Source organism: Lissotriton vulgaris, chromosome 9, assembly GCF_964263255.1.
Source record: "Lissotriton vulgaris chromosome 9, aLisVul1.2, whole genome shotgun sequence".
In the NCBI taxonomy this organism is placed as follows: domain Eukaryota; kingdom Metazoa; phylum Chordata; class Amphibia; order Caudata; family Salamandridae; genus Lissotriton; species Lissotriton vulgaris.
The window spans coordinates 913,730,294-913,749,732 of NC_141697.1; the positions used below are offsets into that span (position 1 = coordinate 913,730,294).

A 19,439-nucleotide genomic window follows, 5' to 3' on the forward strand; every position below is an offset into this window, starting at 1 on the left:
GGCCTGACAGCTCAGTGTTCCTATTGGTGCAAAATCAACGGTAATTTGCATAAGATTGTTTTCTGTTTTAAGTGGTGCCGCCTAGAGTAATTACCAGTTGCTGACGGTAATTCAAACATTCCACCCATTACTTTGTATTTTGTTCTCTCAATTTTATTTATTTATTTAAAGTTTTATATAGCGCTAGCTTGACCAGTAAGTATCAGAGCGCTTTACATACACATAGTAAACAGCAGAAGGATAATACATTACATAGTAGGCAAACCACAGAAAGAAAATAGTACGGGAAGTAAATATGCAGTGGAGCAGAGGGGGAGAGAGCAAAAAAAAAAGGCGAGAGTGACATGGTCCGGTCACCCACTATTCTTGAGTACCCAGAGAGAGAGGAGAGAACTCGGATAAAGAAGACTAAGGTTGGTTGACGTTGGTCATGATAGTATTTGTTTAGGAGATGGAGTTTCAGGTCCCTTTTGAAACAGGGGATGGAGGGGTTGCATCTGAGGACTCCAGGGAGAGCGTTCCATATCCTGGGAGCGTTGCCAGAAAATGATCGGTATTGGGTGGTTTTCTTTTTCAATTTCAGAGGAATAAGAAGGAGTGAGTTGGAGCTTCTTAGTGTCTGGATTGACCTGCTCTACTCAGTTTGTTATTTAAGTAGTTGGGGTCAGGAGAGTGAAGGGTGTTGTGTGTGATGCAGGCCAATTTATAGATGCATCTCCCTTCCATGGGAAGCCAAATTGAGGCAGTTGAGAGCTGGAGTGAAGTGATCAAATCTTTTAACTCCAGGTACGAGTTGAGCGGACATGTTCAGCACAGCTCTTAGAGGGGCTAGGTGAGCCTTTGGATTCCCTGTAAGGATGGCGTTCCCGTGGTCGATTTTAGAGAGAACTAGGGATTGGACTACTGTCTTGAGGTCATTGTGGAGTAGAAAAAGTTTCAGTTTCTTGTGGTGTTTAAGAGAGAAGAGAGCACTTTTAGCAGAATTTTTGATGTGAGCCTCCATTGATAAGTTCTTGTCAAGAGACTTAACTGAGTCGGATAGGGTAAGGGAGCAGTTTAGGGCAACCAGATTCTTGAGCCACTCTTGGATTGGACGATGGTTACTTTTTGGAGAGAATAGGATTAGTTCCGTTTTGTCTGGGTTAAGCTTTAAGTGGTTAACGTAGAACCAAGTTTGTATCTCGGTTAGGGTGGTATTGAGGAGTTGGATGTCGCTGGGAGACTTGACCCAGAAATAGATTTGGGTGTCGTCCGCGTAAAGGTGGTAATTCACTCCGGCTTTTTTCAATATGATTGTGAGGGGCTCCATGAAGAGATTGAAGAGGGCCGGGGAGAGGATCGAGCCTTGTGGGACGCCAAGTGTGACTTTAGTTGGCTTTGAGAGACAGGAGTTAATTTTAATTTGTTACAAGCGGTGCTGAAGGAAGGAGGTGAACCATTTTAGTACTGTGCCATTTAATGCCGGACCGTTTCGACAGGGTCTCCAAAAGGGCTGGATGGTTTACTGTGTTGAATGCCGCAGATAGGTGAATAAGGATGAGTAGGCAGGCATCACCTTCGTCTAGGGCCTTGTGAATGTCGTTGGCGGCATTGAGCATAGCTGTTTCTGTGCTACAGCCTTTTCTGAAACCAGATTGAAAGGCATCAAGGAGGTTGAGCTCATCAATGTGTGTATTGAGTTGGAGGAGGACATATTTCTCCAATGTTTTTGCAAGGAATGGGAGGTTAGAGATAGGTGTGAGGTTGTTAAGATCATTAGGGTCGGCTCCTGGTTTCTTGAGAATGGGTGTGATTTGTCCTAGTTGGAGGGAGTCTGGGACACAGCCTGAGGTGAGAGAGGCGTTGATGATTTTTGTCCAGAAAGGGGAAATGGTGTGGTTGAGTTCTTTTATGATTGTGGAAGGGATGGGGTCCATGGTGTGAGAGGAAGGTTTTAGATTGGAAATTATCTTGAAGACCTCGTTTGCCGACATTAGCTCAAAGTCAGACCAATGAGCAATGTTTTTTAGCTGGAGGTAGGTCTGATTGTCCTTGTTAAGAGCTCTTTCTGAGTGGACGAGGGAGGTTGAATGAGTTGTTTCATTTTCACAGCACTTTGCCTCTTATTGAGGAGTGGTGATTAAAACTAAGGGTGGGTGGAACTCGCGGAGGTTCACTCTGCGGAATTTCGTGGAGCTACTTATAATGTATGCGCTGCTCGTGCTGTTTTTTAGCACCAGGAGCAAGCATGCGCTGTAAAATCAGCGCGAACTGTACCACGCAGTGCACCAGAGGGAGCTGCTTCGTTCTGCCGCTCGAGTAGATTTCCTACTCGAGTAGCCGCTTTCTCAACACAAACGGTTGCGACCTGCAGCAACCGCCTGCATTGAGAAATCTCACCGGGAGGCATTCTAGCTCCCAAAATCGCGCTTGTGCACACAAATTCTCGCTCGTGCTCGCTAACTTAATCTTGGCAAGCCACTTGCGAGAATGCTCTGCCATCATATGGCAGAGTTTCACAACAAACTCTACCAAATTGTGGTTGGCAAAGTGGGCAAAAACCCAGCAAAGTCCGCTTGCGGACCGGCATTATTTGCCCACCCTTAAAAAAACAGCGAAATGAGTTAGATTTTCAACTCCGCCTCTTTCTGCCTCAATAACTGTACGACTTACCAAGGCGCGTAACAATACTGTTGATTTTAAAAAAAATCAAACGCCCTTTTCTCAGCTTCTCAGAATACAAGCAAATGTAGCTTGTTATACGTCGCGACTGACCCTCGCCTCCCATGTAAAATGCATTTGTCGAAATCCCTGGTCAGGATGTGCCCCTTTTGTCTGACTCAAGTGTGCTATGAGAGTTTGAATGCAAAAAAAAATACAGGTACTCTTTGTCTGATCCTCGCAACTCATTTCTGAGTTCACATCGCTCCAGCTATTCTACGCATGTTACCTTCAGGCTTTGAACGAACCGTGTCTGGAATATGTGGAACAACGCTGCCCTCTTGCGACAGTTCGGTGCAGTGCTTCGTATACTTATGGGGAATTAATAAAGGGCCTTTTTCTCGAGTGAGACACATTACATAGAAATATATGCAAAATGTCGCTTTTCATTATTTCTGTGAATTGTTCAATCTCTCTCTTGTTGTTTGTATTGCTGTTTGCTATGTGGCTGTCTTTTCTTTTTATTTACGTATTCATTTTTTAGGTTTAGCGAATCCAACCTCTTGTTGAATATGGAGTGTGGACGGTCAGCACCCCACTGTCTTGCTTGGGGCAGCCCCTTTCAGTTGCTGACTTATGACATTGTCAATCATATCTTGGATTAACCCAGAGTAGTTCTTCAGTGTCACCATCATGGGTTTGATTGTGTGTATTCGGCTGCTTTCAAAGAAGTGTTTCCATTGGAATGCATTAGAAACTATTTTACACCGAAAAGGCATCCTATTGTCTCATTTTATCACATTCAGTTCTTTATCTCATTCATGTATTGGACAAAAAAAAACCCATTAGTTATCTTTTTGTCGCGTCTGTGCTCTGATTCATTATACAGCTAAACGAAAAGCTGGTGATGCAAAGTTCTATTTTTCTAATAGTTTCTAATAAGGGAATTTTGCTTCCCTAACAACCACAATCAGCTGCCAGACAACCGTATTCAGTGGTTGACAGCTACCCTGCTCCTCTGCGCCGCCTTTGAAATACTAACTCACCGCTCCCAGTATCTTTGGCAAAGTCAATAGGTTTGGTTATAACTGAAAATGCAAGCCAGGTGTATTGGCCAATGCTTGTTTTTAATATATTGATGATTTTCGTTGTGCTCGGTTCAGACCACTTCGTCCGCAGGATTACTGGTCCTCTATTCTGCCTGGTACATGCAGTTTTGAATAAAAGTCTTGTTATGCAGGTACAATGTAAACAGTGATCAGGAACTGTGTTGTGACACTTTTTTTTGCCCTTCCCACATCTATTGCATATCAAGAACAGTTCACTTTATGTCCCTGTTCTGTTGCTCCGTTAAAAATCTGTGAGTTTCTTAGGGCAGTTTACTTCGCTGTGTGCAATGTGCACAACACTAGAAAATATGCTGATTGAATCGAACCTTCTGACTGCTGCTGATGTGAGGGCATCTCTCCATCACAAAGGATGTTGGTGAAGGACTGTCCTGGCAGTAGTTGGATCCTCAGTTTTAATGACTGTAAGGTTCTCGTATACTGCCATGGTATGAGACCCTCATGATGGTGGGGATCTGGCCTATTGCCATTGTTTGGTCCCTCAATTTAAATGGCATTGCCGGAATCTAGGTTTTGGCATCTTTACTTGTAGCAAAACTATGGTTTTGGCCTGTAGGTTTTGCTTGGGGCCATCAGTTTGAATAAAAGAGTAGTTCTTGACCTCTTCCAGTCTCCGAGTAGAAGATCATTCATTTAATTGAGAGGCCAGCTCCTTAGACCTCTCTGCTGCCCCACATCCACCTCAATCAGCCTTTCACTCCTTTCATGGCGATGGAGTGGGCTTCCAGACGCGCCATTTCTGCCCAGCTACTGCACTGTGTATGCTACTAAACCTCTGCGTGGCCAAGGGCGTTGTACTCCGGACCTCGTGTGTCAGGTGGCCAGCGGACTTAAAGCCACCCCCCCCCCCCCCCCCCCCCCCACAGTAACAGCCTCCAAACTCTTCTAGTCCACCCCTTTACTACCATGGGCACTCAATTGGCAGGAGGATTCGCCATCACCTGTCCCACTGGCAGTCCATGAAATCAGACAGGTGTGTTTTGCAGGTTGTTTGAAGGTGTTACTCCTTCCCCTCGAGACAAGCCCCTACCCCCATGTCACCATCTCATGATCGGCTGATGGAGGATCATCTGTATTTTCTCCACGAGGAGGTCCCAGCTCTCTTGGCCAAGGGAGCCATAGAGAGGGTTCCGGTGGCTAAAGTAGGCTGTTGTTGTTATTCATGCTACTTTCTGGTCCCCATAAAGAACAAGGGTCTTCACCCTATTCTCAGTCTCCGAACTCTCAATCTCTTTCTTAAAAAGGAGAAGTTCAAAATGGTCATGTTGGCTTGTGTCTTGTCTGCCCTGGACCCAGGAGACTGGATGATAGTGTTGGACGTGCAGGACACATATGTTCATATTCCCATCCTGCCTGCCCACCAGCACTATCTGTGGGTTACCATAGACCACAAGCACTTTCCGTTCACTGTGCTTCCTGTTGGCCTTACCAGTGCCCCACAGGTTTTCACCAAAGTGATGGCGGTAGTTGCAGCTCATCTGCTGAGGTCAGGGGGGCCAGTCTTCCCCTACCTCGACGACTGGCTGCTGAAGGCGGGCTCACCCCAGGCTGTCTTCTCCTACCTCCAGACTTCGGTGAACCTTCTGCACTCACTGTGGTTTACTATCAACGTGCCGAAGTCACACCTGACTCTGTCTCAGACTCTCCCTTTCATTGAAGCTATTCTGGCTTATCCTCCCGAGCGGCGAGTCCAGAATATTCAAGGTATGATACCAATATTTCAGCCTCTATCCTGGGTTTCGGTGAGACTGATTCTGAGACTGCTTGGCCTCATGGCTTCCTTCATCCTGCTAGTGACACATGCCAGATGGCATTTGTGAGCTCTGCAGTGGGGCCTGAAGTTCCAGTGGTCGCAGCAGCAAGGAAATCTCCCCCATCTGGCACAGATCTCGGAGGGAACTGCAAACGATCTTCAGTGGTGGGTAACAAACTGCAATTGGGTCAGATGCAGACCCCTCTCCCTGGTAGTTCAACACCTGGCAGGTTCTCTGAACACCAGAGCATACAACCACAGCTGAAAATGCCTAGCGGATCACGAATGGTGTCTCCCAACAGAAGCTGGTGCAAGGTCTCTTTCAGTAGTGGGGAGAACCTTGGTTTGATCTGTTCGCCTCTGCTGAAAATGCGCAATGCCGGTGGGTTTGCGCACTGCAGTTTCCACTGAGACACTTGCTCGGAGACACTTTTTGTTATGAGTGGAGCTCAGGCCTCCTGCACGCCATTCCATCCATACCACTACTGCCCAGAGTTCTCAAGAAGATCAAGAAGACCGGCCCAAGTCATCTTGGTGGCTCTGGACTAGGCACGAAGAGTCTAGTATCCTGAGCTACCGAGCATGGCCATCAACCCTCTAATCAGGCTGCCCCTTCAGGAAGAACTTCTGTCGCAGCATAAGGGGAGGGTTCTCTACCTGAGTCGATACATTTTCTGTCTTCTTGCATGGAGATTCAGTGGTGACAGGTAACTGCTTTTGACCTTCCTTCCGAAGTCAGAAATGTCATCTTTGCATCTAGGTGCCCCTCCACCAAGCCTGTGTACACTTGCCATTGGCAAAAAAGATGTCTGGCATGGTGTGCAGAAAAATCTTTTAAACCCATTTCTACCCCTCTTTCTAAAGTTCTGCTCTTCATTCTTTCTCTTGCCCAGGGCTCTGCTCTGGGCACAATTAAGGGCCATCGATCTGCCATTTCTGCTTTCTTGCGGTTGTCTGATCAACCCTCTTTATTTAAGTCCCCTATTGTACATAGGTTCCTCAAGGGTCTTGCTCATCTCTTCCCACTTTCACCTTTAGTATGCCTCAGTGGGACCTTAATTTGGTTTTGGGTTTTTGATGTGTGCTCCTTTTGAGCCACTACACAATTGTCCCCTCAGGCTTCTCACCCTGATAGCATTCTTCATTATAGCGATTACGTCTGCCCACAGGTTAGTGAGCTGCAGGCCTCATCATCTAAGCCGCTTTACCTCTTTGTCTATCCTGACAAAGTGGTGCTTCTCACAAGGGCCTCCTTACTACCAAAAGTGGTCACCCCTTTTCATGTAGGCCAATCTATCACCTTTGCCTACCTGTTATGCTTCTCCACATCCCTTTAGAGAAGACAAACAACTCCACTGTCTGGACTCAAAAAGAGTGTTGTCGATCTACCTTGACCACACCCAAGAGTTTCGGGTGGATGACCAACTCTTCGTGGGGTATGTTTGAGAAAATAAAGGTTGGGCAGTGCAGAAGCGGGCCATCTCCAGATGGGGCGTGCTCTGCATCAAAATCTGCTATGTGCTGGCCAGAAGCAGCCTACTGAAGGTTTGTGGGCTGATTCCACCAGAGATAAAGCGACAGCCACTGTGTTAGCATGCAGAGTTCTGCTCTTATATCTGCCAGACAGCAACATGGGCTTCCCTTCACAAATTCTCTAAACATTACTGTCTGGACAGTCAGGTCCACAGGGATTGGCACCTTGCCTGTTTGGTCCTGCAGGATTTTCTCATATGAAATTAGTTATCAGAGCTTCCTCCGGCGATGGTATTGCTTGGGTATCTATTCAAAAGATAAGGAATCTGCAGCTAGAAGTCTCTATCAGATACACAAGTTACTTACCTTCAGTAACTCCTCATCTGATAGAGACTATATCTAGCTGCAGATTCCTTACTGACGCGTCCATCCTCCCTGCTCCGTGAATGGATTTCTAGGGACAGGGATGACCCCTTTCAGGGCCCTAATTTTGACATACCAGTGGTCAGTGTACTTCATGGCTCTGTGCTTCTGGTGTGGAAAGTCCTGAAAAGTAACTGATGTCCGCATGCCTGGGTGGCATCGATATAGGTGCTGCAACGTCCTTTCCGGCGCAGACACCGCCACCGCCAGGCCCAAAGCAATCGACACGACCTACCGACGTGTAGTGATACTGCTTACGAAAAACCTTCCAGATCCAGTCGGATGCCCGGGAAAATTCAAAAGGTAAGGAATCTGGGGCTAGTTTTAGTCTCTACCAGATAAGGAGTTATCGAAAGTAAGTAACTTGTTCATTAGTACTTTAGGGCATTCGGTAGGCACCCTTGGAAATCCACTGGTCACAGTTGTTATGACTCTTCTGGGTTTAAAGAAGATAGATCACAACCAATGAGAAACTCCAAGGTAGTTTGTAAGAGGATGTCCTCATCTTACTTGTACATAATTTTAGGGAATTGACAATTTCAGGGCATCTTCAGTCCTAAAAAGCTCCCTTCAAAGTCAAGAGATCTCCGCCTTGCAGCTGGGAATCTCTAAACATGACAGATGATTTGTGAAGCTACCTTTGCAAAATTTTGGCGGTCAAGTTGGACAATGCACTATCTTTTAAGACCTTTGTCAGTGCTACTACAGGAGTCTGTTTCTCCCTTTTGAAACCTTAAAAAAACCCTCAGATTCATGCCGGAACAGTCCGGAAAGATCATTGTACACGCATTGAATTCCATCTAGACTTGATTATGCCAACATGCTGCTTATGGGGTCGCCCCAAGCATTGATAACAGAATGCGGCAGCTAGACTAAAAGGCAATCTATTTGCAATGGCTTAAAAAGCCTACTTTGGCTGCCCGTCGAGCAAAGAATACAGTTCAAAGCCCTGATAATAACGTTCAGGGACACACAATTGAGAGGCCCAAAATACATCAGTGACCACATCAAAGGGTACTTTCCCCACAGAGCTCTATGCTCAGTCCACCACAACTTGCTCTTTATCCCCCAGATCAATAAGACCAGAGCAAGTGGGTGTTACTTCCCTTTTTTGGCCCCAAGGCTCTAGAATTTTTTCCCTGATGCGCCACCTCAGAGAACTCACTCAAGAGCCTTCTGAAGACCCACCTCTACAGAGAGATCTAATGCTGCCGGACCCCTCTTCTAGCCCACTCCTCTTGCTGTGTCCTACACTTCACCTAGCGCCAGGACACTCCTTTTTGGAGCAGCTTTATTGCTCTTTACAAATCTGTTTCATTCATTCAGGGTTCTCTGCCCCCCTCAGCGGACTATCTGCCATAGTCTAGATAAGACCCTAAGTCTTCTCATAATAAAGTGTAAGCTTATATATAAATTGTATATATAAAGTCGTCGAGAGGTCTCCCATATGTGGCATCATAGTCATCTTAGATTCTTTGGTTCTGATTTTCATGTATCATACTGGGACACTTTCCACGTAAAGAAAAGTTATGTAGTCTGTCACTTATCACAGCAGCTCATCTCAGTGAAGGGCGCACAAATAGGTTTTAAAGGTTGAGGGGGAAATAAGGCCTGACGGCTTACCCTGCCAACTCAAACCCAGGATGGAGGACGGAAAATACACTCAAGCTTGTCCATTGCCCCCCTTGCAATCAGAACAGGATGGGTCACATCCCACTGAGATTCAAATGAGTTTGGGAGTGGCTGAACCAGTGTGGCTCTTTCAACAGCACTCATCCAGCACGATTTATGCTGGGGACTTAGGCAATGATGCCTTCTCTCCCGAGCCTCCTGCTCTGATCCCGTGAGGTTTCACTCACACCCTTACTTACTAGCAACTTGTACTTCCAGATTCCTAGCCAACTATTTCCTTCCCATCATCTCCTACCCATAAGATCTCTTGGCCAGGTAATTATAGTACCAAAAATGTACCTGGTGTTTAATCAATAATTATAAAACAGTCTATCATTTAAAAATAGAAATTGCATAATTCTGTCGGCTCTGCTATATGACCTAAGCACCACCCTTTCTCCACCCACATCTCCCAAGAGAGAAGCGATGGCCTTACCTTGGGTGCCTGGGTTATCGAGTGCAGGTCAGGTCTGCTTGAGCCACCGAACGGGTTAAATTGTTGCAATTTCCAGCCACTCCACAAACACTGTCGTAGAAAGCTGTCTCGCTCTTAAATTGAGTCTGAAAAGTATTTATTGCAAAAAATTAGGAGACTGAGAGTCAAAGAGCAGAAAAACACAAGCATTGGCATAGCCAATAGGTCTCGCATTTGGGACCTTATAAGTGTTTAACCATGCAACAGTTGGTGTTGTTGCACCAAGAATATTCTGCTGCATAACTAAATACTTATAGGGTCCAAAAAGCGAGACCTATTGGCTATGCCAATGCTTGTTTGGATTCTGTTTCTGTTTTGTTTAAGTTGCCAGATCTACAATAGCTGGACATGGTTTTTGTTAAGTTCTTTGCATCAAATGAACTTGTTTTCATTGCTCTGAATGTTGTTTCCATTCTGGTTGTAGGAAGCAGTCATTCCAGGGGGTGTGGGGGCTGCCTAGCTGTGCGCATGCGCCAAACTTTGCAAATGAGAAAAAGCCTGGTGCAGGCGCAATTTACAAGTGTGGAGTGAGTGAGCCCCAGGCAGCATGACTCACTCACATAGGAGTTCATGCACTGCGCCTGCATACTCAGCATGGTTTAAGGAATCCCGACCCACTCCCTCCCAGGCATCGAACACATATTTACCAAGAAACTCTGAGAAGAGACTGCCTGCTGCACTGACGGCTGGTGGTGTGTGTGCCTGGTGAAAGCGTGCACTAATGGCTGGTGGTGTGTGTGCCTGGTGAAATCATGCACTGACGGCTGGTGGTGTGTGTGCCTGGTGGAAGCGTGCACTGACGGCTGGTGGTGTGTGTGCTGGTGGAAGCGTGCACTGATGGCTGGTGGTATGTGCCTGGTGGAAGCGTGCACTGACGCCTGGTGGTGTGTGTGCCTGGTGGAATCATGCACTGACGGCTGGTGGAAGCGTGCACTGACGGCTGGTGGTGTGTGTGCCTGGTGGAAGCGTGCACTGACAGCTGGTGGTGTGTGTGCCTGGTAGAAGCGTGCACTGACAGCTGGTGGTGTGTCTGCCTGGTGGAAGTGTGCACCAACGGCTGGTGGTGTTTGTTCCTGGTTGAAGCGTGCACTGACGGCTGGTGGTGTGTGTGCCTGGTCAAAGTGTGCACTGACAGCTGGTGGTGTGTGTGCCTGGTGGAAGCGAGCACTGACGCTAGTGATGTGTGTGCCTGGTGGAAGCGTGCACTGACAGCTGGTGGTGTGTGTGCCTGGTGGAAGCGTGCACTGTTGGCTGGTGGTGTCTGTGCCTGGTGGAATCGTGCACTGACAGCTTGTCGTGTGTGTGCCCGGTGAAAGCGTGCACTGACGGATGGGGGGGTGTGCCTGGTGGAAGATGCACCGATGGCTGGTAGTGTGTGTGCCTGGTGGAAGTGTGCACTGACGGCTGGTGGTGTATGTACCTGGTGGAAGCGTGCACTGACAACTGGTTTTGTGTGTGCCTGGTGAAAGTGTGCACTGACAGCTGGTGGTGTGTGTGCCCGGTGAAAGCGTGCACTGACAGCTGGTGGTGTATGTGCCCGGTGAAAGCGTGCACTGAAGGCTGGTGGTGTGTGTGCCCGCTGAAATCATGCACTGACGGCTGGGGGGGTGTGTGCCTGGTGGAAGCGTGTACTGACGGCTGGTGGTGTGTTTTCCTGGTGGAAGTGTGCACTGACGGCTGGTGGTGTGTGTGCCTGGTGGAAACGTGCATTGACGGCTGGTGGTGTGTGTGCCTGGTGGAAGCGTGCACTGACGGCTGGTGGTGTATGTGCCCGGTGAAAGCGTGCACTGACGGCTGGTGGTGTGTGTGCCCGCTGAAAGCATGCACTGATGGCTGGGGGGGTGTGTGCCTGGTGGAAGCGTGTACTGACGGCTGGTGGTGTGTTTTCCTGGTGGAAGCGTGCACTGACGGCTGGTGGTGTGTGTGCCTGGTGGAAACGTGCATTGACGGCTGGTGGTGTGTGTGCCTGGTGGAAGCGTGCACTGACGGCTGGTGGTGTGTGTGCCTGGTGGAAGCGTGTACTGACTGCTGGTGGTGTGTGTGCCTGGTGGAAGTGTGCACCGACGGCTGGTGGTGTGTGTGCCTGGTGGAAGCGTGCACTGACAGCTGGTGGTGTGTGTGCGCCTGGTGAAAGTGTGCACTGACGACTGATGGTGTGTGTGCCTGGTGGAAGCAGGAGCATTCACAGTGATAGACACAAATGAAACCGAGGAAGAAGAGGGGGGAGAAGGGAGGGGGAGTGCGAGCAGAGGAGCATGATTCACAGCTAGAAGACACAAATGAAGCTGACCAGAAGGGAGGGGGAAAAGGGAGGGGGTAGTGCAAGCAGAGGAGCCTGATTACAGCAATTAAAACACAGATGGCAGCTGTGCACATGCATGAGCTTGTGAACGCAAGCTGTAGGCCAGTAGAAGCCTCTGGTGGCACTTTTAAAAGCCACTTACTAAATGTCTCGAAGAGAAAACGCATGCGCTGTCTCAGGCAAGACCTAAAAAATGGATCCTCCTACACCAGTAATGAAGACCAGCTCCCCAAGGCAAAGCAGGATGGCACATATCACCCCATCAGAGACGTTCCCAGTACCAATCACAAGATAAGTTCTTACCATCAAGACAAGCAGGTACACAGAAGAGCAATTTAGAGAGCACATAGGTGGCCTTAATAAATAACAACAATGTGTACGGTTTCTGCTTAGCATAAGCACATATCATCTCCTTGATGGGCACATCTGTTGAGCAGAATAGCTATGCATAGAAAACATGGCTGTTATCAGTGGGACTCGCCGTGGGTTTTAATGTCACATCTTGATACTAGTTTCTCTAGTGAATTATTTCTATGAAGTGAGCTATGTGTGTTTTTTGGTAATGCAAAACATTGTATTTTAATGTGAGTTATATATTTCTATATTTTTGTCTTGTATTGATTGTGTTTCACGATTGCGCGGATCTCATCTCAGAAATAAATCTTCTTTCACTGGCTAACCTCTTTTCATTGCTCATGGCCTTATGTCCACAATTTTGTCTCATTTATGAAGCTAGGTCTAGGGCAAAATGGTGAAGTGACTTAAAACTGTTTTCTCTAGTCTGGTGCATTATACCACTGTGTATTGGCACAGCCCATTTCTTGTGATTTGTGGTGGAAATGAGCTAGTGTATTGGACTGACTCCCCAGAGGTGTACAGTAAAGTGAGCTCTCTTCTCCTGCACTGAGCAGTGTTTTGCTTCATTGTGGTAATGTCTTTCATTTGAAAGCTTGAAGGAGGATACTGAACCCCAAGGTTTATTTTCAGTGGGCTCTCATGTAATGGATGAGTTTGCTAAATCCCTGGAGTAAGGAGCCCTGAATCATCGGCAGACACTTGAATGATATTTCTTTCCCTGAAGTTCAGATCTCTCTTCTCTGATTCTTTCAGCCTCTGTCCCGCCAGTCACTTACTGCCTCTTTCTATCTCGCCGTTCTTAGGTGCCAGTCGAGCGGTGCCGCTACCTGGTCGGCACCATCATTGGAGAGGGCGATGAGATGCCCAAAGAAGACTTGGTCAGCCAGTTCGAGAAGTTTGGCTTCAACATCATCACATTCCCAGAGGTCAGCCATGCAGTGACCAGTACCTTCCCCTACACCACTCCCTTCTCCATCCAACTCGCCACCACTCGCGTCCACTCCGCCCTCAATGAATACATCAAGGTAGGTGCCTGCAGCTCCTGTTAAACCCTCCTGTATATTTTACATCAGTGATAACCCTAACTTCTGTCACTTTATTCATTGCCAGAGATGTTGCTGATTTCCTGTTGATTGGTTGAGACTCTAGTGTTTACAGTAAACCTCACAGTAAAACTGCAGCGCCAAAGTCATCATACTCTGCAGTGTGTTGCTTGGTGTTAATTATTTCATTGTTGTAGTTAAGATCTATGGACTGTTGGCATCAGCAATTTACTCTGATTTTGGTCCAGCTGGCCCTCTGTATATTGTTTGTCCTCAGAAATGTTTCTCTTCCGCTCCTCAGTATTACCAAGGCTCATCCCTTCTTACAGCTCCAGGTATTGGGGCAGTCTGGGACTCTGCTGATGGATGCCACAAACATTGACCATGGCATCTGTGGTCTTCTCTCTCTCTGTTTTTTCCCGTCTGCCCTACAGATGCCTCACATCACGTTGACACTCTGCGACAGACCTGGCATGCAGTTGTGTTTTTCTCAAAGCTTTATAATAGCCTCCTGCGCGCCTGGGCTGAGGAGATGCTTTAACTTAATGCCCGAGTTGTCCTACAGACTTAGCTAGAGGTGCCCTTCTTACACCTGCCATTATCTTCGGTCACGATTCAGTGATCCTGTCTACATGCTGCAACACTATTGTATCCTATGATGAATATTTTGATTTTTTTGTCGGCAATGCCTGTTTAATATTAATTCGTTATTTCACAAAATTCGTTTGTGTTGTGGGCTTAGTTTATTAATTTATGTGATAAAAACACTTATTTTTTATTAAAGAACAAAAACAAACAATTCGTTTTTTTAAACTATTTAGTGGCATTTTTGCACATTAACATTTCCATAAGTGTAAAGGCATCAAGGAAAATAACTGATCACGTCTTATTCGACTGTCTAAATACGCTGAATCTCACAGGACATTACCAACTAGGCAGTCAGTAGTATCCAATAATTAGTGCATCACAATTAGGGCTCCCAGTTTTATGGTATTTTTTTTTTTAACTCCGTCTACTTATCCATATTTATTTTTTGGCCATCTTATTAGTACTTGTCCATATTTATTATGTGTTCTGCGAATGAATGGAGTCGTAAAATGGTACATTTCCACATTTATTTAACTGACAAACATGCACTCACACTTTGCTGCTTGTCGTGTTTTAGAAATTAAGCAGCTAACTATTGCAAAACACTACACCTACAGGTACATATCAGCATCATAATACAAATATATGTTAACATAAGCTTCTATTTAGGGATATCTTAACCTATGTTTAACTTTCCATGCTGCTATCTGCTCGGCGCTTGTCCTGGAAATCACAAGAAAGTCACCCACAAGAAACACACTTTTCTGTGTTTTTCTGATTTTAAAAATAAATGCAGACAGAAAACAATGGTTTTTTGTATATCTGTAAAAATCTGTAAAAAAGGAAAACTGGGAGCCATAGTCATAATGCAGCTCGGTACCCTTGTTCCACATTATGCATTGGGGGAGTAGCATCAATCGCCAAATTACACATATCATACCAAAGTACCAAAAACAGCCACGCTGCATGCTAAGTAGCGAACAAACAGCTAACATGGCGTTTAGGGGTTCTATATGTGAAGTAGAGATTCAGGTTCTGTAGTCATCTGATGCCGGTGGCTCTCTATCGCGTGGGGTGTCCAGGACTACTATGGGATTGAGGGGGGAGTCACGCTGATACTAAAAACAAACCTAATTAATCAAATAGTTTGGGTCATTATACTTCCCGTCAGGACAAAATAACGTTGTTCACAAGGGGTCATCATTAAAGTGTAGACAGGGAAATGGTTCATCATATAACATCAAAAACTCTATTCTAGGTATGACCAAGGATGCAAAGATGAGTTCTGGTTCCCACACAAAAGCCTTACCACACATGGGCAGTAAAGAGATATACCCAGCGCCCAGGCTGTTGGCACAACCTACACGAGGCCTCACAGACGCCCATCCAAGGGCAATGCTTGTGTGGCACTGTGGCGACCTCATACAGGGAAACCATGGGCACCATGCTGGAAGAGAGGATGTTGCTTTCAGGCTTTACCAATCTTCTCCGCTGGCAGACAGGTTAACCCGGGATTGGAACAAGATGGCGGCCGCCGGGCTGTGAACTCTGCCTATGGTCGCTGAGAGGAGCTTTGGGTGTGGGACTGCTGCCTCATGCAACAAGGGATCAACACGGACTCTGCTAGAGGCATGGTAGGCCACCTCCAGGAACTATGTAGTACGTGCACGTGGGGTCCAGTTACAGAGAGCCCCATCCGGAAGGACCAGCGACGGGGGGTGGGGTGGGGGGGCGGGGGTGGTGTCTTACAGACAGGCAGCCAGCGTAGACGGCAGGCAGAGGGAGCAGAAGAATGAAATCTTTGCCTCCTCTTCCCTAAAAGGTACAGGGGACTGCAAGGTGCCTGAAAGGTGCATGGATAGCACAGGGGACGAGTCGGGCCCAAATCCAAACAAGCACGGAGGGAGAGCACGGGTGCCTAGTGGAGAGGATCAAGTCCCCTAGTAGAAATTGGAGGGACAAGACACGACTCCCCCCATGCTCCATGTCCTGCCTGAAGAAACCTGCACCTGACCTTCCCACTGAACGCGCCCACACAGAGCCATGGTGGAGGACCGAATAAAGGAACTTAGCATTACAGATATGCTGCAGCAAAAATCCATCCACAAAGCCAAGAGTGAGGAGAGCGCAACAGGGAGGAATAGCACAAACTTTGTGAGAGATGGGCAGGATGATTTGGCTAAGAGTGTCACCAGATCATTTCTCCTGCAGGAGGTGGTGAAAGGCAAGATAATTGCAGTGAAGAATGAACTTAAGGGCGATCTGAACGAAATCAGTAATGGATGGTCTAAGAAGTATATAGATCTTGCAAGGTTTGTGGAAACTGGGTAGCAGCGTATTAAACTGCACATGGCCCAGTGCCAATACCAGACTCAGGTTCTATTATATGAGTCTGAACCAATATGTCCTTGGTAACTTAATAAAAAACAGAATTAACCCAAGTTTACGATCCACATCCTCAGAGTACAGACAGTTAGTGTAAATGTTTAACTTTGTCAAAGAAGTGAGTGTAATGATTGGTTGTCTACTTGATATTTGGGAAGACATAAAGAGAACTTGCAAAATGTTGCCCCTCCATTGTTCTTCCTATCCCATCCTGGTGAACCAGTGTTGAGATGGGGTAAATGGAAGAAGCTATTTTTGAATTTCCACGGATCTGTGGTATTAATCCAAGTTTGGAAAGGAAACTTACCCTAGTAACACATTGTCTTGTGGTAAGAGATGGTCAAAAATTTACCGGAACAAGAAGTTAATAATGCTCAGGGGCGGTATGAATCTGAAATTGTGTTGAATAAATTAATGCATATTACTTCTAGAGAATAAATACAATTCTAGAAAGATTTAATTTCGGAAGAAGGGTGCAGAAAGACAATGAAACAATTGAATAGCATGTTAAAAGCACTTTCAAGCAAATTTGTAGCCTTGTGTGAGGATAGAATAAGAGACCAGCCCTTTTTATTTGTAAATCAAATTAGGGAAATATTATGGTTCAAAGATGAGCCACCCTTGTTTATCTGAGTGGAAGAACTTAGAGGAAAAATAAGACATAAAGCTGATGCCACTGTGGTAGAGGCATGTGCTTTGTCCTTAGACCCTGATAGAATTGGCCTATCCCCAATTGGAATATTTAATTTACTCATAAGTCCCTAGTAAAGTGGCATGGCCTGTGCCCAGGGCCTGTAAGTTAAATGTTACTAGTGGACCTGCGGCACTAATTGTGCCACCCACTTAAGTAGCACTTTAAACATGGCTCTGGTCTGCCATTGCAGCTTATGTGTGTAGTTTTAAGCTGCCATTTCAACCTGGCAAAATTAACCTTTTGTCAGGCCCAACCCTTCCTTTTAAATACATGTATGTCGCCCCTAGGTTAGCACCTGGAAAACCCAGAGAACAGGGTTCTATGTATATTAAAAAAAAAGGAGGTCATGCACTTTTAAGTTTTACATGTCTTGGTGGTGAAAACCTCTCAAATTCGTTTTTTCACTTCTGCAAGCCTATCTCTCCCATAGGCAGGGATTGGCGGTACCTAATTACATCTAATAAGAGTTAATATCCAAATGGGAGCAGGTAACCAGTTCAGGTTTGGTGCCTTTGGAACTGTAATGAAAAATCCTCTCTCACGGTGAAGTCGAATTTTAAATTACAATTTTTAAAATGCCCTTTTTATAAAGTTGACATTTTCCTGCCTTAGCCATTTAGTGCCTGTAGTTGGTCTCTGGGTCACATGCCTGGGTGTAGCTGACAGTTGGGATTTGTAGTTTCAAACAGACAGCCACACACAAGAGAGACTGTAGTGGACTTCAAAGGTAAACCTCTAGAAGCTTCTCAAACTTCAGAGGAAGGCTCAGGTATAAATATTAGACCCCAGGCATTAACTCTTCAGTACACTTCTGGACCTGTCATACTATGCCAGGAAGAATGACTGCTTGGTTGCTGGATGTCCTGCCATTGTGCTGGACTGCTGCCATGAAGGGCTGCTACATTCTGTAGTGACCTGCTGCCCTCTTGCCTGGGTGAGAAGGACTGGACCTGCATATGTTAAATCAAGGACCCCAGAGTGACTCCAGGGCTAGTTGACTGGCCTCCTGCATAGAGACCTAGTAACAGAAGGCTCCTCCCAGCCTCAACCCAGCACCGGAACTCTGCCATCCTTCAGAGTTCTCTCCTGCCAAGTGGTGCCTCCCCAATCCTGCACCCTGGAAGTGGGCAGAAGGTGCTCTGACTAACACAACAAGGGAGCTAGAGAGCTGTTTGTCGTACTTCCTCCACACTAGAAATATAACTCACAACTGGTGCGGCAAGACCTGTATTCCTGCACTCATTTTTGGAATAATGAAAATACGCTTTTAAAATTCCAAAATCAAAAAAAGAAAAGATTTGGATGGAAAGGCCTCACCCACTCATTTGTGACGTGCTATATCATCGGCCATTCCAACCTACCATGTTAAGATGATGCTAACATGGTGGTCTCATCCTCATTGGGGAGGCTGATCAGAATAATTGTTTTCTGGTCACAAGCGATGTCCAGATATTTGTCTGAAAAAAACTCAGTGTATTTCTTTATTCCTAGGTACACTTGGCTGGATTAATAAATGAACATGAGGGTGCTACCGGAAACCTTTGGTCCCAGTTAAACAAACAAGGGGGACCCAGTGGAATAGCTTGGGACCGTAGGTAGCTACTTGTTACAAAGAACAATGGTCTTAAGCTTAGAATAATCAAGCAAAATGTTTATCGACTACAATGAGTACTATAAGTTTAGTTCACATGTCCAGCCGGACATGGAATATTTATTTTGTCAATGTATAAAATGCAGAAATTTGAAACACAGCAATTATAAACGTGGGCACAGTCCTGTACCCACTGTGAGGGAAAGAGAAAATGGAGGAAAAGATAGGAAGTGAAAGGGTTTTCAGGCAATAACTTTGGAGCGAGGCGTGGCTTGCATTTTCAATACATTGTACATCAAGCTCACGACAACAGTATCTACAACATATAAACACAATGGTACATTTGCAGCACTGTTTAAGAAAGTCGACGTTTCGATCCCATGCTCCTATACTATCGGGATCATCCTCAGGACTAATTAAATGATTGCCTGGTTGTTTGAAAAAAGGTCGCCTGTTGGGATAAAGGGAGAGAAAAGGTGGGGATTCCTATGAATCACATATAGCGGAAATCACAACAAATCAGCAAAATATCGGTGACAAAGAGAAAAGAGGAGCACCTTTTTGCCGGACTCAATGGTAAGGTTATGACAAACTGGCGCTTCCATCTCTACTAGGTTAAGTAACACAGAGAGAGAGGAGGGAAGTCTGGGCGGTCAACCACGGAGTTTAACAATGCAATTCATGTGCTTAACGCGATTGCAGCTCAAAAAATAGATGACACAACAAAAAACAATATAAAACGGTCTTGATGTCACTATTTTCTGAGCTGCAATCGCGTTAGTCACATGAATTGCATTGTTAACAAACTCTGTGGTTAACCGCCCAGACTTCCCGTGGCAGGGTATGCTCAGACGTGAGTCCCTTGCTCACTTTGCCACTGGATTCAAGCAAGCCGGGCTGAAGACGGCTGGAATACC

General features: G+C 46.1%; 1 protein-coding gene across 2 annotated transcripts in view; it reads left to right on the forward strand.

Moving 5' to 3' along the window:
* LOC147692506 (testis-expressed protein 264-like) overlaps nt 1-19,439 on the forward strand; it is a 716,840-nt gene that overhangs the window by 179,024 nt on the left and 518,377 nt on the right. For both annotated transcript variants that reach the window (XM_086938719.1, XM_086938718.1), the window contains one exon: nt 13,025-13,246. In XM_086938719.1, coding sequence (XP_086794845.1) covers nt 13,025-13,246 — 222 coding nt within the window. The remainder of the gene's footprint in view (nt 1-13,024; nt 13,247-19,439) is intronic.